The following is a 25,889-nucleotide window of genomic DNA, read 5'->3' on the forward strand; positions in this document are numbered from 1 at the left end:
TTTGCTCAATTTCATGTTTTCCAAATTTTGAAATTCAAGGAAGGGGAAAATGGAAAGCAGAAAAATTGCTTCTTGGGGGTTGAAGACATTATGCCCCCTCTCTTTGGGTTAGTCATTAGGACAGCCCATATCGCAAGCTCTCCCCCAAGTTCAAAGGAAAATCTATGGGCTCAATCTCTTGCTTAAAAGACCAATTCCATTAAAATCTGCTGGGCCTAATCTGATCCTTACTCACACTCTAAAACCCCTTCTTTCTTTTTTTTGGTTTAAATTTAATGAAAAAAGGGATCTTAAAATAGCAGGTTTTTATTGCCTATTACTCGGTATAAATTACATATGCAGCTTTCTATAATTTCATGCTATACTTCTTCAGGGCAGGAAGTTGATACCATAGAGTTGCATCTAGCTATGTCCCGCTTCTCTGAAGCATGTGCAACTAGCTCTCTATAATTTCATGCTATACTTCTTCAGGGAAGGAAGTTGATACCATAGAGTTGCATCTAGCTATGTCCTGCTTCTCTGAAGCGTGTGCAACCATGTCCTTCACAACTTGACGAAATCTCCTCCTGTAAGTTGGCAACTTCGATACACTTCTCACCATTCCAACCATCCTGCCGGTTTTGTTTGGACATCAAAAGCAAAGATTGATCAAACAGAAGCTATTTGGGAAAGCACCAAGTACCATATAATATTAGCAGGGTTTAGATGAAGTTCAAACCTCCTACTTATGCCCTCAATTTGGGCAGCTCTGAGAGAATCTTGAGGCACTGAACTACCGTTATCCCAACCATCCATCCGTTCTGTATTGCTCCCGAAAAGAACCAACTTCTCCAGCAGCCGAACTTCATTGTCTCCCAGCTTTATGACCCTGATCTGTTCCTTCAGGACCATTATTGGGTTAAAGAACCAGTCTAACAGTTTGTCCTTTGGCCTATTCAGATGGTTTATTTCAACATCATCAAGCATTAGCAAACCATTACAATCGGATCGGATGGAGTTGAGGAGAGTATGCAAGAAGCAGTAACATGGCAGGCCAACACCTATGATCACTGCTTCATTTCCATTCTTTGCCTTCAACCATTCACAAAGGTCCACCGGAGTTATTACATCTGCATCCAGTAGCTCCTTGCCTTTAATCTCACAGGATTTCATCATATTCGTCCAAATCTGTTACATTTCGTCCCAATTATATGATTCACCATTTATCCAATGAGAGGAAAACGATATGGACTGATGACCAGTAATTAGTAAAAGATCAGTAAGATGTCTTTGTTAGTGTTCACTTGCAACTCTTTCTAAGATAGTTTGTTTCATGGTAGGAAGGTTTCTAAATGTCTACCTTAAGGGGCATCACAAACCAAGCTAACCACTAAGCACTTTTCAGCTGTACAACACAATTTTCATCCTGTAAACTTTATATGTGAAAGAATGAAAGAAACCATTGCAGGGGAAAGACAAATCAGTATGAATACTGATAGTCCTGATTTAGTGGTGACCAGAAACTGTTGCTTTACTGAAACCTACCTGAACCATTTTCACCTCTTGTATTGCCTCTCTAACTGATACCGAATGAGCCAAGCTTGGCATGAGCATTGCAGGAGCTTCACCAGAAGCAGAACTGAATTTGCCACCCAGTCCTCTAACAGAATACTCAAGTTCACAACCACTTTTCTTGCGATAACAGGGCCTGGCTGTGAAAAAAATGCAAAATTGTGACTATTAAAATGTAAAAAACGCTATGTTCTGTCAGAACCAGAAGTTCGAAAGATTTGGAAGGCTAATTACTTTGGGAAGATTGTCCCCTCTCTGAGATAGAGCCAATCATTTGTGTACTCATCAAATTCAGCAATCATTGCAATCACATAAGCAACCCCTCTCCGGAATGATCTTTCCTGCGTCCACAGAATTCCTTGGCATCGATTGAAAATAGGCAAAAATATGAAAATAGGGACACAGTTGAAGGCTGAAACCAACCTGATACACGATGACTGATCCATACAATCCAATGAAGAAACTTGAAAAAATAGCAACTAATATGCTCCCAATGACAACAATTGGCCAGAAAAGGATTGTCAAACCAGCAATGGGGATGCAAACTGTTTCGAGAAATGGCCCCTCTCTGCTAATTAGATCGTGCGTCAATCGAAACCATCCCTTGAATAACATGTATGGACTCTTTACCACAGCAATTATGGTATAAAAGGGAATATCCACAACTAGTCCCAACAATCCAACAACTATAAGTCCTGGCACATGAATCAACCTGCAAGACAAAGCTGGTAAGTCCTAACAATCTGATTATCAGAGAAGTAGATTCATTTTCTTAACTCAAATTTGCCAGTAAAACTATATTGGTTGGCAGCTGCCAGTAAAACCAACATTACCGCAGAGTTTGGAGCTCATTTGAAACAGGGGATTCACGAAGCTCCTTCAAGTAGAGCGGGTATGAATGAAAACATAAATCTGCAAAATCTCTAACCACAGTGCAACTTCCTTCCACAGTTTCCCATGTTCCATCCTAATAGGTAATAAGATAACAGAAAATTAACAAGAAAGAAACAGAAAATAAATTCAAACAACCACCTAATAAGAAAAGTACTATAGAAATTACCACCACACAGTGAAAGAATCTCTTGGACTTATCCTCATGTCTGAAGGCTTCGAAAGCTGAAACCCAGGGAGTGAAGAAGCCATAGCCAATTCCTAGAATAACACTACCGGCTATGCTTAAAGCCAGCCATATACCAAATAACGCAGGCAAAGCAATCAATATGGCAACTTTAAGGGGCGCATCGAACCTATTAGTCCTGCAATTACCAACCATTTGTCAAACAAGTCAAGAAAATCAAATCCAGATAACCCATAATCTCTCCTAATCAGAATCACTACATAAAGAAACAGTCTTTCAATGCTATTTGAAGGAAAGAAAGTTTCTTGGATGGTTTACCTTATAATTGTGTACACGGTCCAGGCAATATGTGCAGGTAACAATCCCAGGATGACCCCAACATTTCCAATTATCAGTACCAAACCAGCAATAGGTCCAACAAGTAAACCTGGAAACATTCAATGAAAAATCATCATAAAACCATCAAGAACAACCACCACCAGATTGAATTAAGCAAATGAAACATCAAAAAGAACGAACCTTTTAGAGCACCAAGACAGAGAGCAGAACAGAAGGCAAACACTACATAAACGATCTTTAGCCAACCTGCTTGCGTACAGTTTCCCACATCCATCCCAGAATACCATGAAAACTTAGACACAGCCATGAAATGAAATCTTTTCTGTGATCTGATACTAATATTCAATAATAAATGACACAAGGCCAAGCAAACAAGAGAGATTAAAAAGCAGGCACGAGAGATGTAATATGCGTGCCCTGCAAGAAGCTGACTACTAACAGGAAATTAAATAGAACACGAAGACTCGAAATCCAACCGAAAAGGAATAAAAAAAAAGAAGAAATCCATCATCAGATGCTGGGAACATAAAGAAATGTTCAAAGTTCAAATAAAAAGTCTTAAGTTCAAACAAAAAGTCTTAAGAGAGAGAATCAATGGTTGCTCTTTTCACTTGAGACTTGAGGGGGTTACATTTAAGTAGAACATAGATGACGTTGAGAAAGAAAGCAACGGAGCTATGCCAGGTCGTGCGATGGTTAGATCATCATCCAATCAGGGGTTTACGTTCAAAGCTGCATAGAGTTACCGTATACTACAAAGTAGGGTAATAGCTAAGCCTATATATTCGGCGCGTAGTTTATTACGTTCTGCTATGGACGTGGGGCTCAAGCTGACGCCAAACGGCTGCTAAATCCCATTGGTCAAACAAAGTACATACATTCATCTCATCAATATTTTTGTTCATTTTACATAAATATATTATAGCATAGAATATAATAAATTGAACAATAGTAGTATAACAGTTAATCCATTTTGACAAATATTTTTTCTCTAAATTTATTGACAAATGCCATATTCATGAAATTGACGGCAAGTAAAATAAGACACTCCATTTGTTTTTAATTAAATACCATGTACATACTTTTGTAATTATAATAATAACTATACATGTGATGTTAATTGTTTTAATCCACATCAATTTGTGAGATATTATTTATTTTGGTTTGTTAGTTTCACGATTTGATCTTATAAAAGAGATTTTACAAGTTAAAAGTAGTATAAAGTTTTATATGCTAAATATCATTTTAGTATATAAGTGATGTGAAATTCATGACTCTTTTTTTCACGACTATGATATCTTCTTTTACTTTTTATTTGAAGTTTATTTTTAACGTGAGACTTTATAGCTTTGTCTATTAAAAATATTATCTTGATAATATAAAATTCATGTTCACGCGAATGTTTTTAACAATTTATATAAGTCAATAAATTTTAAAATAAGAAGTTAGTTTGGATTTGGTGTCATGACTGGTGATTAAAAAGAGATAGTACTATTAATGTTATTTATAACAAGTATGACTCATTGAAATGATAAACTTTTTTTTTAAAGTTTTTAGTATTAAATTGTTTACATCATCAGATTGTGACATTTATTTGTTTGATGTTTTAGTCAAATTCTAATTGTTAATTTTGTATATAGGATTAATCATGTATTTGTTTGATGTTTTATTCAAATTCTAATTGAGAATCAGTTTAAATTTTGGTGAAATTTTGTTGGTTTAGAATTACTGAATGATTAAGTTCATTTAATAGATAAATATATATAATAGATAAAAATTTCAGGTCAGTAGAGATTTATAAATATAGAATAAGTATTTAAGAGAGTTCACAAAATTGTAAAAATGTGAGAAAAACTGAAGAAAAAAAAAAAAACACCGGATTACATTAGGATAGAGGGTATTTCAAACGCGGGTGGCCATCAGTATAAAGATATTTTTCTCTCATTTTCAGCTTATTCGCGTGCAGGACAAAAAAAAGATTCTATCATCTTTGCAACAAAATAATCGATGGGGGAAGATGACAAAGGTGTCACGTTTTCATTGGTGTGGTCCCTTCACAAACCCGACTAAACATTTAACGGTGTGCTTTGTTTTGGCCCAAAACATATCTCCGGAGAGAATTTTAGTCAACTTGGATTGGGTCAGGGTGGAATGAATGGTGAAATTTGACAACAAATTAGGGCACATGGGACATTCACCATTGTTTTTAATTTAGGCAACGGTCAGCTCCAAATCTTTTGAAATTTTATTCAAGGAATACTTAGCAATATACAAATATATATTTCCTTTATTTATTTTTTATGAAAGATGGTATTGCTGCCATTTATATAGCTTCAAATTTTTGCAAACCCTTTCTTTGTAATTGATCTTATTCGAAATTATATGTGAAATTCTTATGCAAAATGTTTGAGTTCCTCCGCTCAAAACAATAGCGTAAGCCCAGCCCAAGATCCATGGTTCAGGCCCAGGTCTATTCAGTAACACGTGGAGACCACGTCAGACTCACTTAGTCCGCGTGAACCATGATGGGTCCTGTCGATTTCGAAAGCCAAAACTTTTTCCATTGGGCGCGTAAATGCGAGGAAAAACCAAAGACTTAGTCGCCCAACAAAAAACATAAAACATTTTTCTTTTTTAAAAACAGTTATAAACGGTTAATTCAGTCCACTCCGTCAAAATAAATTCAGCTTATCCTCTAGCCAGCCGTAAAAGAAAAAAAAAGAAAAAAAAGCGTAAAAGGAAAAAAGAAAAGAAGAAAAGAAAAGAGAAGAGGGCCTTAACATTCGAGAGAGGGGGAAATAGGAGTAGGTGCTGCTTCTTCTTCTTCTTCGTCGGAGACCCCTGCTTTTTAAGCGAATTGGCGGTTATGGATCAAAGGGTGAAGAAGGAAGCTGAAGAGATACAGCAGAGAACGACGTCGTTTGCTGGTCGGAGACTTAAATCTACTGGCGAAGAGGACTTGACTCTCGCTCAGTTATCTCACACTCCTAAGCTCAAGCCTTCTTCTTCGGTCTCTTTTTTCTTCTCCTTTCTCTCTCTTGCTTTCTGTTTGGTTGGCTAGAATTTAAAAGAAAACGATAGAAAATACAGGAAATGCGTTAGATCTCGTACTTGTAGGTGTTTGAAACAAATCCTTAGAAGGCTGCATACTGTTTTTGCTCGATTCTTGATAATTTTCCTTGCATTAGTTTTATTTGTTTATTTATTTGCAGGGAAAGAAGAAGAAGAAGAAGGATAAGGCGTTAACTGAGAGAAAAGAGAAGCGAAAGAGCCAATCGGAGTCCATAATTAAACATGTAAAACTTCTTTTCTTCTTCTTCTTTCCCTACCTTTTCTTTCTACTGTTTAAATGTTTTCGTTACGGTTCTTAGAAATAATAATAATTCTCCAATGGTCCAACTGTAGTTTGAAATTTCAAATTCAATGCTAGGAGAACAAATTGTGAATGGTTGTTTTCGTTGGAGTTTTTCCTATTTATGTTTCAAAGTTTGTTTGAAAATGTCAAACGAAAATTTTTTGTAGAATAATACTAATAAAATTAAAAATTGACAACTGAAAAGCACAAACTCAAGAATAGAGGTAAACTTATTGTCCACGGTCAAATTGCTTGGCGTATGGACTGGGAAAGGAACCGAAGGATTTCTAAATTCAAACTTCCAGCGAGAACTCTTTTGTCTTTTAGCTCAAATGAAGTATGGAATTAGCACTAACACATATATTTTTGGACAGGAAGTGTCGGGTCCTGGAGGGAAGCATATGAGGTTAGTGAAGCATCTAAAAGAAATGGGCTCTATGCAGCTTTATTGCTTGTGGATTTTCATTGTTTGATGATGCCTGGCTTTGTGTTTTTGAAGCTCTAAGAAAAATAAGGGTGCAGGTGATGGGAAATGCACCCCTGAAATTAAGTCTCCGGCGATGATTCGTGCAGAGGAGGTTCAATCAAATCTAGAACATGAATTTCCTAGTTTTGCCAAATCTTTGGTCAGATCACATGTTGGAAGCTGTTTTTGGATGGTTAGCTTTGTTAAAGGCATCAATTTCACTTTGGATTATCATATTACTCGAGAATTTTGAGGTGTTCTTTTCTTTTTGTGACCATTTTGTTTTTTTCTTTTCCCTGATAGGGGCTTCCTGGGATGTTCTGTAAGATACATTTACCAAGGAGAGATACTATGGTCGTTTTGGAAGATGAGAGTGGGCACCAATTTCATGTAAAGTACTATTCTGATAAAACAGGATTGAGTGCCGGTTGGAGACAGTTTTGTAGTGTGCATAATTTGCTCGAGGGAGATGTTTTGATCTTCCAGTTAGTTGAACCAACCAAATTCAAGGTGATGGTTTAAATTACATTTCCTATAGCCATTCTTCTTGGTTGCCCAGTTTTCTTGAGTTAGATTGTTTATGGTTCTAAGGTTTGCTTAAATGCAATCTGTGATTATATTTAGTTTGACATTTCTACCTAGTGATTGAGGTTTAAAAATGAGAAGAAAATTCTAGGGATGTCAAATTTCCACATGCTGCCATCCTTGATGGGCATGCTGTGCTATTTTTTTTTTCGGGGATTTAATTTGTGGATGGGGGACTGATCCCCCACCTGATGTTTTATAATAGTATGTACTATTATAGTAATATTGATAAAAAAATTGCTTGTAAAAAATATATGTATTTTTTGTAAGGTCAAATGAAAAATGCATGCAAGATAAATAGGGATGAAAAAACCATGAGTGGGGATGCAATTTTTTTCAGGAGTGTACTCCTTGCCCTGTATCCGTTCTGTGGATGTGTAAAAGGTTCAGCATAGAATCTTCAAGAGTCAGATATGGTCCTTATCATCCTTGTATTGTGTAATTTTGTTGGAACATATAGGAAATTTAGGAGAAACTGATTTGCTGTGTAAATGTAAAACTAATTTACATTCATAAGAGTTTTTGCTTGATCTCATACTTATGTTAGTCAATCTTGGAAAATCAGAAGCAATTTGGAGAATGGTGGTTTGATGCTTGTATTCTTATCAATCTTGTATGCAGGCCTAGTTATTTTCCCTTCAGTACATCTTACAAAAAACAATGAACTGGTAAGAAGTATATTGCTGGTACTGGAACTTTAGGTGATTGTTCTATCAGCAGTGGATTGATTGCAGTGTTGGATTGGCAAGGATGTCAAACATTAAACATGTCCCTTTCTATAAGATTGATGAGGAACTGTTATTTATCTAGAATTTGGGCTTTCTTTCTCTAGAGAAAAGGAAATGGAAACTCCAAACTCAGCATGTCTTATCCACATAATTAGACAGAGAAGTTTTATTGATCTAGGTCAGAGAGCACTGGCTACTTATGCAGTTTGATCAAATTGACCATCCTTATGTGTTTTAAAAGTCTTATACTGAATGCTATCATGTGTTAAGAGGTGTTAATAGACGTGACAATATCCCCATCTCCTGAGGAAAAATAAAGTTTCCCATGATCATGCATGTATTATGCCTCTGAAGCTAAAGCGCAACTGTCTTTATGTTGTTAAAGCTGAAGAAAGAAGAGTTTCACTGTTATGTTGTTTTCCTGGTATAACTAGATGTTCGTTTTAGAATTCACCACGTCAAGACTACCTGAGGATTGTTCACCTCAATGTCACTGTTATATTATTAAATATTGTCAATTTCTTTTTTTAGTGGCCGTGTAAACCTCTTTAGACTAAATACAGCCTAGTGTGTCTTATAGCTTTTACACTTTTCTTAGAAAAAAATAGGTGATTTACAAATTTTTAGCATTTAGAAACAATGCTAGTGAACACAGTGTTGAGCAAAATGCAAACCATTTTGGATTCGAAGAAGTTGGCTGTTACTGTTACACCAAAGGCAAAGAATCACCTTGACTGTGATGAGTTTTGTGCGGTTGATGGTTTGGGAGAGACTGAAGCCTCTCTCTCTCTCCATATGATCTCTTTTATTGCTTCTCTAAGCCTGGCATTGCATAAATTCTGAGGCTCCAACCAGAAACCAAAGGAGCTGCTTCATAATTGTTGTTAATTTTGTACCTAAACTTGCTAGAGAAGACTGGTTCTGATCATATGGATTTTACATCTAACTAGTTATTTAAGAGCTGCTAAACCATTAAACGTGGAATAAGAGCCCCCAGCTTCTTGCATTAACTTAAGATGTTAAAATGCATGATCACTAACATCTTTTACATTAACCGTTTTGCATTAACTTGGGGGGGGGTACCATTGGCTGAGATTTTACTAAATGTTTATGTTATTGTGAAAATTCAGTTATTTACATTAGTATGATCTCTAACATATATCAACCTCATTTTTGTAGGTATACATAATAAGAGCAAATGATTTGACTGAACTGGATGGGGCTCTTGGCCTCCTAAATTTGGATGCTCATACAAAACAAAGTGATGCAGGTAAGTTACTGGTTTGGTATCTTGAATATTATGCTTGCATGTCAGAAGGTTTGCATTATAACTGAATTTTTGAAAAAAAAAAAAAGAGGATGCAGAAATTGGTACAACGGCCTGTAAAAGTACAAAGAGGAAACGTCCAAAATCTCTTCCATTAGCTGTTGTTCAAAAGAAGAATAAGAGGTCTGGCCTACAGACCAATCTTGGGCAGCCAGCAGAGCAATCTGAAAATGACAGTGAAGAAGTAGGTTCAGAAGTTTTAGAAGGTTTCAAGCTATCTGTGCCTACCATTCAATTCAAAGATATAACAAGTTTTGAGAAATTCAGCATTTTGGTTGATGATTTGGTTGTAGATTCGGAGCTCTCAGAAGACATTCGCCATAAATACTACAACCTATGCCGTAGTCAAAATTCTTTCCTTCATAAAAATATTATCCATGGTATAAATTTTAAATTGATAGTTGGAACCATTTCCGAGACTGTCAATATTGCTGATGCCATAAGAGCTTGCAAGCTCACAACATCTCAGGATGAATTTGATAGTTGGGACAAGACCTTGAAAGCCTTTGAGCTGTTGGGCATGAATGTTGGATTCTTACGAACTCGACTGCGCCGGCTTGTAAACCTTGTGTTTGAATCAGAAGGTGCTGCTGAAGCACGGAGGTACGTTGAAGCTAAAATGGAACGAGCTCAGACAGAGGATGAGATAAGAAATCTTGAGGCAAAACTTGCTGAGTTGAAGGATACCTGTAAAACGTTTGGAGTTGAAATTGAGAGTTTGCAGTCTCACGCAGAAACATATGAGCTTAGATTCGAGGAAGAAGTTCAAGCTTCATGGTGAGATTGTCTTTAAGATGTACCAAAGGTTCACGTCCACAGTTATCTTCTTGTGCTTATGTATGCAAAATCTCTCTTTGACTCAATACCTAGATGGCAACCCTAGTTTTATAGAAGATGTTGACAGGAGATTACTAGGTAGGAAATCTGTAAACTTGTAGTGAGATTGTAGTCACTTAGCTTTCTTTATTTTTTTTTTCTCCAAATGACTTGGTTGATTCTGTGACATTGGAGGAATGATAGTACTGCTATTTCTCTCTCTCTTGCCTAAGGCTTAATTGCTTTTATCTTCCTTTATTTCACATGTTAATGGCAGAGTTCTGATCAGGTAAGGGAAACCCTAAGATCGTGCAAATAGGATCAAGAAGTGTATGCTTCATGGCAATGGGATAACTGATGATTACATGAAGGAAGCGACTTTGATCACATCTGTGGTTTCTTCAAAGGTTTTGTTTTGCATTTCCAAACGCAACATTGTGAGGCAAGTGATGACCATGCCCTGCTTGCAGTTTTGTTTTCATGCATTTCCCTTGCTGGTTTAATGAAGCTTAGAAATTAACTGAAGTAATCAACCAATATGAACAACGGGTTAAACCCCAGCTTGGAGGAAGTCAACCCTAAATTATTCTTGAACAAGGAACCCGAAAACTAAGATTGGTATGGCCTTATAGCTATACCTGTATACAATAATCCAATAGTCAACAATTGAACCAGCATAGATGAACAGTCATTTTCTTTTTTGTTAAAATGAAAATCAGAAAGGAAAATGCAGACGAACATTCGTGCAGTAGTTGTCACATTCATGGCTGATCACTTGCCAGTCACCCCATCCACACTCAAACCTCCTCCTGCCATTTCTTCCCTAATGTAATACTAACATGTTTTTTTGATAAAAATACTGCCGCAGTTCTTGCTTTTATTTTTCTCTTGCATTAATTCATAAACATCAGACACGTTTGGGAAGGAGTGGAAAACTACAGTAAGGGACCATGGTCAATAGCACTTAGATTCAAAGTTGGCCTTTTGGCCACATCCAAAGGATCTCTGCCCAGTACTCCTTCATGCTGTATATTGTATAAAATTTGAATCAATGTATTATGAATTCACTAATGGTTTAAGGATCTCAATATTCCGAACACAAACAAGATGCATAAAATGAAAAAAAAAAAAGGTTAGTATACCTCCCAAAAGATAGTACAAAGGACATGAACAGATTTAAGTCAAAGTGAAATTACATGAGTAGATCCGAGTCAAAAAAACCATGACCTAAGACAGATCTATCAATTGCTCAACAGTAGAAAGTTCTTGAACTGCAAACATTTTGTACAAAAGAACAGCCAAATTAACACCAACTCCTAAGAGATAAAAAGAAATATAAGAACACTAAACCCCAAGGCAAGAAAAATAAGAGAAATTAAGATTAAAAACAAACCCCATTAGCACAAGTTTTAAGACCTTCGACTTTACCCAAACCTCCTGCAAAATAAGAAGAAAGCCACCCCCAATCTCCCTTTGCAAAATATACTCCACATCTCTACAAGTTATCCCCTCCAAGAAATGTTACTATATTCCAATCTCCACGTCCCTGCAACTTGATCCGCCTTCACTCAAAAGGTCCTACAACAAAAAGCATTGATGAATCAGATTAAACAGCCTAAAATAGTTAGCTTCATAAGGAAAATGAATGTTTTACTTCCCTCTAAGTTTATCTTCTCACCTCTGAAGTCTTGCTAAGATGGTTCTCCTCATGAACAAAACCAGACCTTTTACTGTCACCCATTCTCTCCACAGACCCTTCACTCTTGCCAGCTTTTTTGGAACCAATGTGGGTTCTCTTGAGCCCCAGAAATCCCTTCCACCTTGTGGAACCCTTTGGAGGCCTCAGCGTCATATTATCATCATCATCCTCAACAAGAAGCTCTTCTCTCAAAGTCCTTTGCATTTGATTGCTACAATTATCTTTGAATGGCAAAAGCTTACCCTTAAAGAAAAGCTCATCAGCACTCATCATGGAATAGTTTGTCACTGAAAATTCAAAGTCTGAAGACACTGGAGCCTCTCTTGCGCTCCTTTCTTGCTTCAGTATCTGTTGAGTCTCAACAAAATCGTTTGAGAACGAGATTCTTGGACTCATGGGAGCGCAGTGGTGATGACCTTTGTGCTCGGAGTTATACATGTCTAAGCATGCCATGAGCTTTTCAAAACAACATGGAAACCCTAATAAATTCTATAGGGACCCCCTTACACTATTACAACTTACCAAGTAGATGTTTGTATTTATATCTAAGGAAGTAGGGGAACTTGATGTATGTTTTTTTTTTTAATTCATGCATGTCATGCCCATGATGTGATGTTTTTTGTCATGACATGTTAATTGTCATTCAATGATGACCAATTTTGAAGACAGAGAATCCTCCAAGTATGGTTCTATTTTTTTTACTGTGTTCTCTTGCACTGGACGTAGGTGAAGTTACTAAGAAGCTTTCTTTTCGTCCAACGTTCTACCATAATATAATCGATAAAATAAATGCATAAACAAGTACCCCTCTTTTCTAGAACCAATCTCCTTACGCTTCATGTCTCTGAAATACACTCGGAAAACTTTCTATGAGGATTCCAAGAAACAGTCTTTTGTCTTTCCACACCAGTGAAATCTTTTCCCTTTTCCTTTACAGAATTCTATCATATATTTGTGCACATCACAATAATTTCCACTACCATTTATCTTACTCGTACACTTGTTTTTATTTCAACTACAAATATAGTGAGACTGCAACCACATCATGATTTTTTGAACATTTAATCCAATTGCAAAAAGCAAAGTGGGTGATAGGTAGTACCCAATAGAGCTGCCTCCTTTCATTACATTTGGGTGCAAAGACTGAATCATATTTTCACAAGAATAGCATCTGCCAGTGATAAGCAATATGCATGAATGCACAGTTTACAGGCTTAACCTATTTTCTTTTTTTGTACCATTTTAATTTTTTAAACCTGTGGTTCAGTGGGGTCAAATGCAGAAGAGAGCTGAGGCATCTTTAATTATGAAGACAGTAAATAAATCAATAAAAAAAATAATGGATGTGTTTTTGTGAAGAAATGGGTGTCTTGTAGCCAGATTTAGGGAGGTGGAAACAGTTTCTATTGCTGGCATGGAAAGCAACAGCAGTGTCATTTAAAGGATAGGATTTTGGGCTTTTGAAGAGGTAACTGCTTTTAATGTTTTCAGCTCAAAGTTTTATTCATTTTTCCTTTTGACAAAGAAAGAAAAAAAATAATAATAAAAAGAGGAGTTGCAGTCTTGCAGAGTCCAGAGGGAAGGAGCTGCCAAGGTAGGGGATTGTCTTGGATTTGCTTCTGCTTGACCCTGCTTTGACTTGTAAGTAAAATATCAGCGAATGAGCTGGCGATACCGACTTATCAAAAGTACCACGTGATCTGGGGTTTGCTTTTTCTTTAAATAACTTTTAAACCAAAATTTTTAACTCCTCTCTTCTAATTTTCTACGTGCTTATAGGACATCATTTTATCACTTCTTTATCTCCTAGAAACCCAGTTTAAGGTTTTAATACCTTGTTGATTGTTTGATAATCATTGAGTTTTTCTGATAATAATCACCTATTAATTAGCAAGTGGTAAGTAGGAGAGGCAGTCTGCAAATCTCCTTCCAACTAGTTCTCAATGTTAGTATACTGGAAGAGAAAACGTGGTCACGTGCAGACCTCTTTTCTCCTCCTAACATAATGGTCTTTGTCTTGCACTACAAATCAGATGACAACTACAAATCATGAGTCATTGAGGATTATCTTCTGCTGTCAACTTTTCCCCCTTTTTTTATATAATTTTATTTCTTTTGCACACTTTTTATCAGCTATGTGAACATGTGAGATTTACTTGGGGGAATGATTTTAAACTATCCAAATACATTGGCAGAGATGCTAACATGTTCTCACAAAACCCTGTCCTCTTCATCGAGCTGTTCAAAACCTTTTTGGTGATACTAGGCATTTTCCTTACTGTGATATTAAACAATAGTACACAGATGGTGAGTATCTAATTAAAATATGAACAATTGGGTTAGGTCTAGAATCTGGCAAAGGGCACACATTCATTTGGATTTTGGAGAGTGCCGATCAGGTTTTAGTTTAATTTTTTAACCTTAGGAAAAGACAGATAAAGAAGGAACAGTTTCAAAGATCATGGTACGCTAGGGTAGGTCTGCGAGTAACATGTAGGGGTGGGGGGAAAGAAGAATACAAAGAAGACTGATCTGCTTTTAAATATTGAATTGAATTTTTACTCATAAAAGGACATGGTTGTCACTCACATGACTCAAAAACCCTTCTTTTTTTATTTCCCTCCTCTCCAAGATTCAGCCAAATGGGGTTAAGACACGTGGTGGATTCTCATGAATCAGTGCCTGCAAATGAGGACCAGTCAAAACTCCTCATTGAATCCCAACACACACAGAGTCTTGGGTTTGGCTGTGGTGGTGGTGGGGGGCTGAAACAACTGAGAGCAGTCGCTTTTTGGGCTTCATCTAATCTTTACTGTCTCTATTCTGGTCTCCTATCTTGCTAGCAACAGCTTGGGGTTTTACTAGATTTTGGGAGTATTTTAACAAAACCTGAGAATACCCCCATCTCTCTTCCTTTGAGTGAAGGGGGTTTCTTCTCTGTTCATCTCTCCCCAATAGGAGACATTGTTTAACGTGCAAAAATCCTGTTGCATAAATATTTTTGCTCGGTTCCCAATGTTGGATCAGAAGGAAAACGAAGTTCTCTGGTTGGGTGGAACTGTGCAATTGTTGTTGCCTTCCATGTAAAAACTTGGGGGTAGAAAGTACGGAGGAGTACATGTGGGTCTCTCCTTTATTTGTGTTATATTCTCCATCCGTGGGAACTGCCAAATTCGACCAACTTTGGTTTCTGCTTCCCTTATACTTCCCAATTCAATGAATGGTTTAATCCCAATCTTTTCCAACTTGTTCTTTAATTAAATACCCAACAATGGATTCTATTTCTAGGTCATATGCTACCATTTTCTTCGAGGATATTGAAATCTTCTGTACCAACATCAGCGTCAAGGCCCATGTCATTGTTAGACCAAGCTTCACAACTCTTGGGCTTTCCCTCAAAGCCTGGCAAAGGCTGTATACCAGTATGCTTTTCGGATGAAGGAAACAGCAGATCAGCTCGTGAAATTAGAATGTAAGGAAATTATATAATTCTATCCCATTAATATGCAGAAAAAAGATACAATTATTTCAAATCTGGATTGAAATAAGCAGGAAAACCCACAATGGAAGCGGAGAATCAGGCTTCATTATGAAATACACACATATTTGTAGTAGTAGTAGTAGTAGTTTAAACCTGCATGCATGGCTGCAAACGCATAAGATTAATTTTACGAACGTTCGTCCGTTCATTAAATTTATTCTGAAGATTACCAATCACTTTGATAAATTTTCATATGCAAGCGTTGTTGAGCATAATTCACGAGCTTCTCAATCTCCTTACCATTTTCAATTTGGCCGTCATGGTTGGAATCTGCCTCTTTCATCGCTTCACGTGCCTTCCACCATCCAAACCAAACTCTCAGGCTGTGAAGAGCGTCTTTCAGCTCTTCCTGGCTGATCCGTCCGTCATTATCAGCATCGAAATGGCGCAGCCAGGCCTTGAATTCGTCCACCGTCATTTCCCTGTTGGGATGGACCTGAATACAGCGAAATATGATCGCCATCTCTCTCTCTCTCTCTCTGATAGGATAATGGAAGAACAGTGCGAATGGAAGGCGATACACGATGTGCTCACCATGGTTTCCTTTAAGGTGCTAGTTGAATTTCTCTCAAAAGGTGATGCTTGAATAGGTTGATCTTAGTGGAGAACAGAATCCACCAGCTTGGGCTGGGGATGACACTTTCTTCCTATTGGCATCTTTTAACATATCTTTTAAGATGATCTTTTCTTTGTTCAATTCCATTCAACTTTATTCTGCAAGCTTGGACACGGTTTCTTTTGAGTTTCGATTGATACCCTTACTGACATAAAACGTTTGACTTTAGCAGGCCAATATGAAGCGCAATTATAATGCTTCAAAACTAAATTTGTTTGTTAATCATAATTGGTTTATTTACATTAAAAAAAAGGGATAAATGAAAAATAAACCCATCCCAAGTTGCAAGCAGAGGGTCTAAAATCAACAAACATAAATACTTAAATATTTAATTCATTAATTGATGTATAATTTTTTAACTTAAATAATAGTGTTCAACCCCCTTCCATAAATAAAAAAAAATTAAGGCATGGTGCTGCATAATACATAAAATTTTGTTTGTGCTTATATCAAAAGTAAGCTAGAAGCCAGCAACTAGTAGGTGCACATAAATATATATCTATGGGCAGTCACTTTTTCTCCCTTTTACAGGCAACTTAATTAAAGATTATACGTAGTTTGTTGCCTGCCAGGCGGTGAACTAATGTATAATTCAATCAAGTTAATCATCCAAGGTATATAAAAATCATTTTTATGGATTATTAAGAGATTACTAGTGCAACCTAGCAAGCTTGCTATTGGAAATTGAGAATGATTTTATTCTACATGGATTAGTGGATATTAGAAGATACTGAGAGTCTTACTACTTTTCCCAAAAAAGAAATTTCCCAACAAAATTCTAGAGGACTAGATTAGGAGGCCAACGCCATTACATTGGTATAAATTCAGTAGTAGCTAGTTTTTTGAGGAAAAAAAAGTCTGAATTATTGTAAGTAAATAACCCAAAAACACAATAATATCTTATTTTTAGTTTAAAGGAAATCTGGTTCCAAATTAGTAATTAACCTCGATTTTTGCAGCCGTGTAAAGCTTCTTCTTGGGGAGGTTTACTTGCATCGGGACAATCTGTCTTGACCTGCGGAGCAGTACTTTCTAGGAAATGGGCTTAAGCTCTTGAGCAAACCTATGAGTTCTTCTTCACCTACAAGGTTCCTTTAGCACTAATTCCGAGTTAATCACAAAATCTTCAAACTTAATAACAAGGGAAAAAGGAATGTATACTTCATCTCATGGCAATGCAAAGCATGCACCAGCAGGGTATCCAGCAACCGCCATGAATGCACATCCTTTGCACGTCTCACCTTTCCATGGAACAGCAAGCGCTACGGGGTGGTCTACTGGCCTTTGCCATTGTTGTGATGACCCTGCCAATTGTTTGATTACTTGTTTATGTCCATGTGTTACCTTTGGACAAATTGCTGAGATAGTGAACAAAGGGTCCATCTGTAAGCTTCTAAAACACATATTTTAAGTATATTTTCCCACAAGTTTTATGATCCTGAAGTATTGAAAAACTGGTTTGGCTCTTGATTTTTGGTATGCAGCTTGTGCAGCAAGTGGTGCAGTTTATGGACTGCTGGCTCTTCCAGGCTTATCCTGCTTGTACTCGTGTGTTTACAGGTCAAGGTTGAGAGGGCAATATGACTTGGAAGAGGCTCCTTGTGCAGATTGCTTGGTTCATTTCTGCTGTGAGACTTGCTCACTTTGTCAGGAATACAGAGAGCTCAAGAACCGTGGCTTTGATATGGGAATTGGTAAGTTGGCTCGGTTTTGTTGCCTTTTTCTTTAATTTTTATACTGTCAGATTAGCATTAGCTGTGTCATTTTCACCTGCCCTATGCCTAACTGATCACAAAGTCATCTCTAAAAAAGCTATAACATTAACAATGCCAACAAAATCCCAACTTTTAGAGTTATGACTTAAAAAAGGCCAAAGCAATATCTAGTTACTCTTTTCCCATTTCCCCCCTTCCATTTCAAACATTAGCAAAGGGTAGAAGGAAGCAATCAGAGTTGGAAGAATTTTACATGAGTGTAACCATAGTAGTAGTTCTTTTTTACTCTTATACTTGAAGGACTTATTCTAGAATCTGGAGAGGAGAGGCTTACAACCGCAGGTAAATGTAGAATCCTTACTTTCTCAATAAGATTGAAGTGATCAGAAACAAGTTATAAATTCCAAAGGTGAGCATAATGATAGAAAACTAGTTAGTGGCACTCACTCCAATTTTTTTTTTCTCACCTAGTGTGAATTTGTCCCTTCTATATTGATTATCAATTTTGAATTCAAGGTTGGCAAGCAAATATGGATCGACAAGGCAGAGGAATTACAGTTGCTCCTGTTGTTGGACGTATGGCCAGATGATCGAACCCAAAGCACTCCACCAACATGTTCAATCTCTCTTCTATTTTATGCACCATCTGGATTCTGTAGTATTTAGTTAATGCATTTTGATTTGTGCTTTTTATTCTGAAAAAGTACTGCATATCGTTTGGGTGCTGCCAACAGAAACATTTTTCACTATATTCAGTGCCTTTATTTCAGAACGGAGCTGCCTATGCACAATAGGGGGGGTGGGATGGGACAGTTTCCAAGTGTTTACTTAGTCGTCTATTTAAGAAAGGACTAGAGATTCGAAGTTAGTAGCCTGATATGTCCCTTATTAGATATATAGTAACTAGAAATGTAGAAAAGATGAACTAGGAAAACAAGATTTTGACATATCCGCCTGCTGCCATTAACTTACCCGTACGATATTGGGGTTAGTTTCCCATTTTAAAGGGCATGACGCAGCATCACTGAGATGGCTTCATGGTGCGAGTCATCATGGTAATAAATTCATTTATATCGATCAAACCATCCCCATCAGCATCAACCCCTCGAATCATTTTGCGACAAGCTTCCAAGCTACACCTCTCTCCCATCTTCTTAAGCACCTCCATCAGTTCCTCTGCGCTTATTTTCCCATTGCCATCCAAATCATACACCCGAAATGCACTTTGGATATCATTGGCATTGATCCCTTCTCCCATGTTACGCATCATTTCAATGAACTCCTTGAAGTCGATGAAGCCATCCCCATCGGTGTCAATTGAACGAAATGCATTTGCCACTTCTGTTTCCGCCATTCCTTTGCCTAGTACTTTCAGAGCTGACTTGTACTCCTCCATCGAGATCTTACCATCTCTGTTGGTGTCAAATTTGTCGAACACCCATTTCATCTCTTCCGCATTTGGCTGATAAGTCCTTGAAGACACGTTAGACTGTTGCCTTTCCTTGGTGATGCTCAACTGAGTTGGTTTTCTTGACAACTTCCTCGGAAGCCCTCCATATTTGAACTCGATAAAACTCAATTTCGACATCCTTGGATATTGCTGTAGGAAATGCAATGTTGAAACTGGTAAGTCTGATACGATCTCCTATGTCAGGCACCTCTCTATATATATAACCTTGACAATTTGACATTCCCTTTTATCCTTCTTAACTAATAAGGAATCAAATGGCGAGATCAAGTAGAATCTCTATTAATTTCACTTTTTAAGAAAGGCTGTCGCAATTTGGTCTGGTATTCTTATTCCAAAGTGATCATTTCCATCCATACAACTTCAGATTGAAGTCATGGCGTGATAGAAAAGACATACCACTTGGTAGGCCAAACTAAAGCATAAGGAAGGTATTCCTCCGCTACAAGTTGAATCATAGGCACTACCGTGCTAGATTCCTATTCGACTCTCGCCTTTCGGCAAGATTGATGTTAATTATACAAAAGTAAAAACCACTTTAGCTTTTTTCTGTTGGGAACTGTGAGGAATTACGTACAGAATAACAGGGGAAAAAGACCGTGCTTTCGTATAGAATAGTGGAATTCACTTGCAAATATTGTTTCACGTCTGAAGAATAGCTAAAGAACAGAGGATTTGCGAGTCTTACTAGGCTACTTCTGTAGCACACGGATATACCAATAACAGAAAGGAAGAATAAAAAACTGCGAGTCAGAATCAGAACCAGTTTAAGTTCTTAGCAATATGATTTCCAAAAGCGTGAAGGGTTTGCTATACATTCATGATAGATATATAAGATTAATGTCAACTGAGACTTTCAAGTGCAGAGGACTCAAAGGAGGAATCTCGGAAGAACTTATTCTTTTTCGAAACTCGATGAATAATCATTAGAACGAAAAGAAATTGACAAAAGGAGGCAAAACGGTTCAAGGAAACAGTGGACTTTGTGGTAGCATATAGGACATTGTTTGTGAATTAACAATCACTACCCCTTTTCTGTAAAACTAAAGTAGCTGTTACTCAAAATACCACTAAAGATCATTTATCCACACTTGCAAGGTGAGAGGTTAGCAGAAAAAGGAGGATGGATTAAAGGGTAGTTGCCAGAATCTAATATAAGATCTTTGGTTTTGATATACGAGTGACTAATCACTTGAACATTTTGTCCAAGTTCTAATAGCTCTTATTGCTTGCTTTGCTTCAAAAGAGGGCTCAAACACCCGAATCAACAAAGGGTATTCCCTACACTGATATATATATATATATATATATATATATATATTTGTAGAAATGAAGAGTTTGTAAGAATAGGGTTTTTCTTGATCTATTGGTGGAAATGGAATGAAGTAAAAAGCCAAATAATTTAGTCTGTCTTGGAAGGAATGTTAGGATTTAAGATGTAAACCATGGACTTTGCTTTGTTCCTTTCAAACCACTGCATAAACTAGGGTCACCTGCATTACATATTTGTGGTTTTCATATTAAAACTCAACCAGACAGCAGGTCCTGATATGTAAGCCTATACAAAACCGTCCCTCACAACCCAAATATACAAAATTTTTTAATATAATGAACTCAAAAAAGAGAGAAAAAACGACAAGTACTAATTATGTAAATATTTATACTTAAACAAGCTAATTCACCAGCATAACTGATAATAATCCCTGGAATTTGCTCTGAACTTCCTCCTCTTCTTCTGCATTTATACCAGTCAGCTGTCTGGCTCTTTTTGCTTGCACTGACCAATCTGTTATAGCCACCACTATGACCAAGACAATAGCGCATGCCACCTGGGCTGCCAATAGTCCCAGCCAAAGGCCCAACAAGCCTATATCCATGAAAAAGCCCATTAAAGCTGCAATAGGCAACCCAACACCATAGAATGATCCCAAATTTATGTTGGCACCCAAAGTTGGCCGAGCACTCCCTCTCAACACCCCACAGCCGGTGGTTTGTGGGCAGTTCCCTAGCTCACAGAGCCCTGCCACCGGCATCACCACTGCTGTCAACGACAAAATCGCTTTATCATTTGTAAAAATTTGTCCCCAAGCATTTCTCATTGTGGTCATGAATGACATAGCCATGAAACTAGTCAAAACAGCACATGATAATGCAATCGTGGACGAGATTTTGGCTTTGCTTGGCTGGTTTGCTCCCAACTCATTACCAACCCGTGTAGACACGGCTAGACTCAAAGAGGAAGGGAAGATATAGATAAGTGAAGTTGCTTGTATCAGGATTCCCATTGTAGCGACTGCCTCTGGGGCATTAGTGAGAAGCCCTGAAAGGACTATCATAAGCTCATACCACCACCACTCCAAGCAAACAGATATGCAAGTTGGTATAGCCAGGCAAAGTATTGGCTTCCATTCATCAAAGCATTCCAGGGACCAACCTTGCCATGTTTTATCACAAATGCCAGAGAAGCATAGGTAAAGCAAAAGGGTTATAAGCAAATTCAAATCTGTCAAGGCAACTGCTACAGCTATACCTTGGATGCCAAGGCTAAGATGATAGACAAGGATGTAGTTGATAGGAGCATGTAAAGCAAGGGCAAAAGCTGCACTTAACATAAGAGGGATGGTTATGTTTTGTGTTCTAAGGTAAATTCTGAGAGGGTTTATTAGAGATTGGAAGAGTAGATCCGGAAGAGAGAATGCAAGATACGTAGAGGCAACCGTGGAGATAACTGGGTCTTGGCCACAAAAAAGAAGGATGGGCTCAATGTTTAGCCACAATATTGAAATGGGCAAACAGGATACTGTGAGAATGGCTATGGTGCGTTGTAAGGTTTGGCCCATAAGAGGCCACTGTTTGGCCCCGCAGGCTTGAGAAGATATAGCTTCCATTCCCATTGCCAGGCCAGAAATGACAGAATAGCCTGTAATGTTCGCAATACCAATCGATAGGGACCCTCCCGCCAATGCTTCTTTGCCCAATTTCCCCATAAAAAACATCGAGATTGCTGACTTTCCATAGATAAGAAGGCCAGTAATGATCATAGGCAGGGCTATGGCATAAAGCTGCTTGATCTCTTCAACAACCTGAGAGATAAACGAAGAGAGAAAAGATATTTTTTGGCATTGGATTTTTCTCCCTTTTTTTTTCCTCTTTACCTACTAAAAGGTAAAACAAAACCAAGTACAAAGAACAGGAACGAAAAATACAAGGAATAGTGGCGTCACTGTGGAAACTAACCTTTGAAAGTGATGGTCGCCAAGCTTGACACTGGCACTGAAAGGAATCTTTCTTCTCTGGTGATACATCCTTAACACTTTCTTGAGATAATCTATCATCTTCGTTGGGCAACAAAGGAGTAGTAGAACTGTAATAAGCTGCAACTCCCTGACCACTCATTTTAATCAAAACCTGGAGGATATTTCTTCTGAAAACATGCAAAAAAAAAAAAACAGGGTCTTGGATTAATAAACTAAGGAAACAAAAGGGTTAATCAATCCTTCCTCTCTTCTAAAAACATGCAAAATAGGTGTATATACCACCAGCTAGAGCTGTGTTTTGAATTTCCTTTCTTTCTTTCTATCTTTCTTTCTTTCTTCCTCCTTTTTGATGAGAAAATGAAAAGAGAGTAGTGGGGAGAGAGAGGGGAGGGGAGGGAGGGTTAGTTAGGGTTTGGTGGTGAGAAATGGACGAGTGTGGGGAGGGATAAGGGAAAGGAGGAGGCCATGCGGGTGGTTCGTCCTTTTCTTTGAAAGGGGGGCGTCGGTACACTAAAAGAGCTTTTGTTTTTGAAAACAAATATGCTGGCAGTCCCTCCAAATGCCAAACATGGAAAGCTGTCAACACATCATCAAACTCTCTGTAAATCCCCAAAACAACCACTGTTTTGTCTCCATGGTCCCTTTTGCCCCCCGTCCTTTCCTTCCTTATTCATTCTTGGGGTGCCTCCAACGGTTCCAATTTTCCCTTTCCTTTTCCTCGTTTCTTCATGTACCTACTCTCCCTGAGCACATGCACTTCCTTTCCTTCATACTCATACTTGCCAAATACGTTGAGAAAGGTTTGGGTGAAATATACAATGCAATAACACTTGTTCGAGCTATTTTTCAAAGCAACAATGCACTTTCGTCCCAGTGTATAGATTGTTGCAGGGCCATGGTGGGGAGACATATAGAAGCAATAGTATAAGTTGTGTTAACTTTTATCAACTTCAAGGGCAAAGCATCTATCAAATTTTTTAAACCCTATCTTGTTTGATTTATTTTTATTCCCATTTATCATCTCCGTTCATTTTATACATCGAAAATCACGCCTTCATAATTAAGTATCTGAAGTTTTAAAACACTTGTTAAAATTCGTCTAAATTTATTAATGAATTTACAACTTTTAGTAAAGCATCTACAAAAAGAGAGCTCAATTTTTATTTTCTTTAATGAGTCTATATGTGTATGGTTACCTTTCAAAAAAAAAAAGTAAAGGGATTTTTCTTATTCTCCAAACAAAGAAAGAAAGAAATAACAAAGTAACTGGAAAATGGAAAGAACATTTCGAGGGTGAAACGAGGGAAGGTTTAAGACACCTGTATGGATGGCCTAGCCACGTGCCTTTGAGAAAAAGGTTGAGCGTGCCTTTATTATTATTTTTTTATTTGCTTTGAAGTTGGAGGAATTAGGAACACACTTTGCATTTTGCATTACAATTTCCATGCTTGATGCAGGGTCATTTATCACCTAGACATGATTGCCATGATAGACTGTGCATGGAGGGCTCTCCATTTGTTTTTGGTGGGTAGACCCTATACTTTTTTTGGAATATATAATGTTTACTTACAATTTAATTTCTAGATCAATTCACCCAGCTTCTCTCTTTCTTCTCTTCTCTTCTCTTCACTTCATGTGTGTGTGAGGCTAGGTCATACAAAATGATAGGGAGAATCTGCAAATAGGGATCTTTCAAAAGGAAAGAGAAAAGAAAGAGAAAATCCATAACATTATTATTGTACGTGGGAAGCTGGCACCAATTCAAGACATCAGTGTCTACAAGTTTTGAATGGATTTGCATGCATAAATCCAAAGTAATCATATAATTCATCAAATAAAAGCTGGAGGAATTATGTATGGATGGTGACTGATGTTGGGTGAGTGTAATTTCCCAAGTTCATGAAAATCAGGACCCTTAAATCCACCCCCATTATTGAAATATAAACTTCACACATTTCTATCCATTTGAGGCACACTTGCACCGCTTGAACGTCTTCGTCTCTCCCACTAGCCCCCACATGTCCCCGAATGATATAAAATGTGACCAAATTATGGGCGAGCCTAACCAATCAACATTTTTCAATTTCTTAATTATTTCTTCCCTGGCATGACGACGGTGCTATATAAAAACGTTTGAGAGAAACTATCAACCCACAAAAGGAAATAAGAAGAAGAGCTAGCTTTGATCAATTAACCTTGTATGGATGTATGTCTCCATATATGTACAATACAAGAGAAAGCAAACTGTTTCGAGCAAATGAAAGTAGAAAGAGCCTATAGTTTTACCAAAAAATGAGACAAACTATGGAACAAAAAAAAAAACGAGAAAAATATGGTATAACTTTTGATCATGAATCATTGATATCAACCTAGAAATTAATCATTATTCTTTAGGGTCCTTATTCATAATCATTCTTGCTAATTAATCTTCTGTGGGCGCCTATGAAACCAATGGCCTCTTATTAGAGCAAAAGGGACCACAGCAAAATGGTCGCAACAGCCAGGCCATGGCCCCTTTTTTTTTATTTTAAGGGGGGGCTGGTTTTTGGGTTAGTTTTGATTTCTTAATCGATCTTTGCCCTGCTGGGAAAGAGGAGAGCGTGGTGTAGGGACAATGAAGGGCTCTTAATACATTGCAAATATTACACTCCCTAACAAATGCAAGAGTCTTTTCTGTCTCCTTTCTTCCCCTCTATTGGACATGGACTTCTAGTTCCCCCCCTTTATTAAAAAGTTGGTTTTCCATGGATTGGAACTCCCTCAAAAAGGGTTTCTTAGTGCGCCAAATGGGGAATGGTATCTCTTATTAGCTGACTGATGATCCAATAGAAACTTGTAGCTATATAGCCAGGTGACCCACAATTCCCTGATTCATTCAATTCCCAATTTCCAAAGCTCTTGTTGCTGGGACCCTGCCACATGCTGATCCCATGCAAAAGCCAACTGATGATCACTTGGCTGCAGTTTGAGTAAATTTTAGGGAATCTATCTTAATCCAATCATAGTGATTTATCTCTTAGCCTTTTCTTTCTAGGCTCAACCCTGTTTATATAGGTACCGCACAAGCTCAGATATTTCCTTCTTTCACATGTTGGGATACACCGAGCGGACTACTTAATCAATAGAGGGAAGCCTTCATTTAAAGCTTCAATAATTGTTTTTAGTTTCAAATAAGGTTAGGAAAAAAAAAATGTATTGGTTCTTCTAAATACGTGTCACATGATTGTTTTTGTTCAATGATTAAGGCCAGGGAATACAAGATAAGGTCCGTCGATAATGCAGCTATGGGAAAACTTACTGGTGAAACTGTCTTTTTAGAGAACTTTGAATGAATTACTTGTTTGATTC

At 37.5% G+C, this 25,889-nt stretch overlaps 7 protein-coding genes across 9 annotated transcripts; 2 read left to right on the plus strand and 5 right to left on the minus strand.

Moving 5' to 3' along the window:
- Positions 1-288: 288 nt before the first annotated feature.
- Positions 289-3,641, minus strand: LOC110408897 (putative membrane protein At3g27390). The gene is made up of 9 exons (XM_021418032.2): positions 3,149-3,641; positions 2,948-3,056; positions 2,612-2,807; positions 2,385-2,518; positions 1,975-2,263; positions 1,786-1,892; positions 1,525-1,687; positions 719-1,167; positions 289-611 (listed from the first exon to the last, which is right to left on the minus strand). The coding sequence occupies exons 1-9, from the start codon at positions 3,273-3,275 to the stop codon at positions 458-460; spliced, it is 1,728 nt and encodes a 575-aa protein (XP_021273707.1). The 5' UTR covers positions 3,276-3,641; the 3' UTR covers positions 289-457.
- Positions 3,642-5,645: 2,004 nt separating this feature from the next.
- On the plus strand, positions 5,646-10,466 carry LOC110409862 (B3 domain-containing protein Os01g0234100-like). 2 transcript variants are annotated; one of them, XM_021419353.1, is made up of 7 exons: positions 5,646-5,978; positions 6,181-6,264; positions 6,698-6,729; positions 6,823-6,982; positions 7,093-7,299; positions 9,282-9,372; positions 9,459-10,466. In XM_021419353.1, exons 1-7 carry the CDS (start codon positions 5,835-5,837, stop codon positions 10,208-10,210), a joined length of 1,470 nt encoding a protein of 489 aa, XP_021275028.1. In that variant the 5' UTR covers positions 5,646-5,834; the 3' UTR covers positions 10,211-10,466. The 2 variants fall into 2 exon arrangements, with proteins under 2 accessions (XP_021275028.1, XP_021275029.1); XM_021419354.1 differs by having other exon boundaries at positions 9,468-10,466.
- Positions 10,467-11,306: 840 nt separating this feature from the next.
- On the minus strand, positions 11,307-12,427 carry LOC110409710 (membrane-associated kinase regulator-like protein). The gene is made up of 2 exons (XM_021419147.1): positions 11,924-12,427; positions 11,307-11,823 (listed from the first exon to the last, which is right to left on the minus strand). Exons 1-2 carry the CDS (start codon positions 12,395-12,397, stop codon positions 11,770-11,772), a joined length of 528 nt encoding a protein of 175 aa, XP_021274822.1. The 5' UTR covers positions 12,398-12,427; the 3' UTR covers positions 11,307-11,769.
- A 2,982-nt stretch (positions 12,428-15,409) lies between these two features.
- On the minus strand, positions 15,410-16,035 carry LOC149527594 (putative calcium-binding protein CML18). The gene has a single exon (XM_089782463.1). The coding sequence runs from the start codon at positions 15,946-15,948 to the stop codon at positions 15,652-15,654; it is 297 nt and encodes a 98-aa protein (XP_089638589.1). The 5' UTR covers positions 15,949-16,035; the 3' UTR covers positions 15,410-15,651.
- A 1,219-nt stretch (positions 16,036-17,254) lies between these two features.
- Positions 17,255-18,455, plus strand: LOC110408973 (cell number regulator 1-like). The gene is made up of 3 exons (XM_021418147.2): positions 17,255-17,486; positions 17,586-17,795; positions 18,333-18,455. Exons 1-3 carry the CDS (start codon positions 17,255-17,257, stop codon positions 18,404-18,406), a joined length of 516 nt encoding a protein of 171 aa, XP_021273822.1. The 3' UTR covers positions 18,407-18,455.
- Positions 18,456-18,637: 182 nt separating this feature from the next.
- LOC110408972 (uncharacterized) lies at positions 18,638-19,465 on the minus strand. The gene has a single exon (XM_021418145.2). It carries the CDS (start codon positions 19,402-19,404, stop codon positions 18,838-18,840), a length of 567 nt encoding a protein of 188 aa, XP_021273820.1. The 5' UTR covers positions 19,405-19,465; the 3' UTR covers positions 18,638-18,837.
- A 1,280-nt stretch (positions 19,466-20,745) lies between these two features.
- On the minus strand, positions 20,746-22,867 carry LOC110409562 (protein DETOXIFICATION 49-like). Of its 2 annotated transcripts, XM_021418942.1 has the most exons (3): positions 22,821-22,867; positions 22,522-22,708; positions 20,746-22,367 (listed from the first exon to the last, which is right to left on the minus strand). In XM_021418942.1, the coding sequence occupies exons 2-3, from the start codon at positions 22,678-22,680 to the stop codon at positions 20,958-20,960; spliced, it is 1,569 nt and encodes a 522-aa protein (XP_021274617.1). In that variant the 5' UTR covers positions 22,681-22,708; positions 22,821-22,867; the 3' UTR covers positions 20,746-20,957. The 2 variants fall into 2 exon arrangements, with proteins under 2 accessions (XP_021274617.1, XP_021274616.1); XM_021418941.1 differs by having other exon boundaries at positions 22,522-22,847.
- Between the last annotated feature and the right edge of the window lie 3,022 nt (positions 22,868-25,889).

Source organism: Theobroma umbraticum, unplaced genomic scaffold (genome assembly GCF_002168275.2).
Source record: "Theobroma umbraticum cultivar Fairchild unplaced genomic scaffold, ASM216827v3 scaffold_44.0, whole genome shotgun sequence".
Lineage (NCBI taxonomy): Eukaryota > Viridiplantae > Streptophyta > Magnoliopsida > Malvales > Malvaceae > Theobroma > Theobroma umbraticum.

Coding starts and splice junctions, on each gene's coding strand:
- LOC110408897 (XM_021418032.2), bottom strand. CDS start 3,275: ATGGCTGTGTCTAAGTTTTCATGGTATTCTGGGATGGATGTGGGAAAC. Junction 2,519..2,611: donor GATTCTTTCACTGTGTGGTG/GTAATTTCTATA, acceptor ATTACCTATTAG/GATGGAACATGGGAAACTGT. Junction 612..718: donor ATTGAGGGCATAAGTAGGAG/GTTTGAACTTCA, acceptor CAAAACCGGCAG/GATGGTTGGAATGGTGAGAA.
- LOC110409862 (XM_021419353.1), top strand. CDS start 5,835: ATGGATCAAAGGGTGAAGAAGGAAGCTGAAGAGATACAGCAGAGAACG. Junction 6,265..6,697: donor CGGAGTCCATAATTAAACAT/GTAAAACTTCTT, acceptor ATTTTTGGACAG/GAAGTGTCGGGTCCTGGAGG. Junction 6,730..6,822: donor CCTGGAGGGAAGCATATGAG/GTTAGTGAAGCA, acceptor GTGTTTTTGAAG/CTCTAAGAAAAATAAGGGTG.
- LOC110409710 (XM_021419147.1), bottom strand. CDS start 12,397: ATGGCATGCTTAGACATGTATAACTCCGAGCACAAAGGTCATCACCAC. Junction 11,824..11,923: donor ATCTTAGCAAGACTTCAGAG/GTGAGAAGATAA, acceptor TTTTTGTTGTAG/GACCTTTTGAGTGAAGGCGG.
- LOC149527594 (XM_089782463.1), bottom strand. CDS start 15,948: ATGGCGATCATATTTCGCTGTATTCAGGTCCATCCCAACAGGGAAATG.
- LOC110408973 (XM_021418147.2), top strand. CDS start 17,255: ATGTATACTTCATCTCATGGCAATGCAAAGCATGCACCAGCAGGGTAT. Junction 17,487..17,585: donor AGTGAACAAAGGGTCCATCT/GTAAGCTTCTAA, acceptor TTTGGTATGCAG/CTTGTGCAGCAAGTGGTGCA. Junction 17,796..18,332: donor TGGCTTTGATATGGGAATTG/GTAAGTTGGCTC, acceptor TTTGAATTCAAG/GTTGGCAAGCAAATATGGAT.
- LOC110408972 (XM_021418145.2), bottom strand. CDS start 19,404: ATGTCGAAATTGAGTTTTATCGAGTTCAAATATGGAGGGCTTCCGAGG.
- LOC110409562 (XM_021418942.1), bottom strand. CDS start 22,680: ATGAGTGGTCAGGGAGTTGCAGCTTATTACAGTTCTACTACTCCTTTG. Junction 22,368..22,521: donor GGCGACCATCACTTTCAAAG/GTTAGTTTCCAC, acceptor TTTATCTCTCAG/GTTGTTGAAGAGATCAAGCA.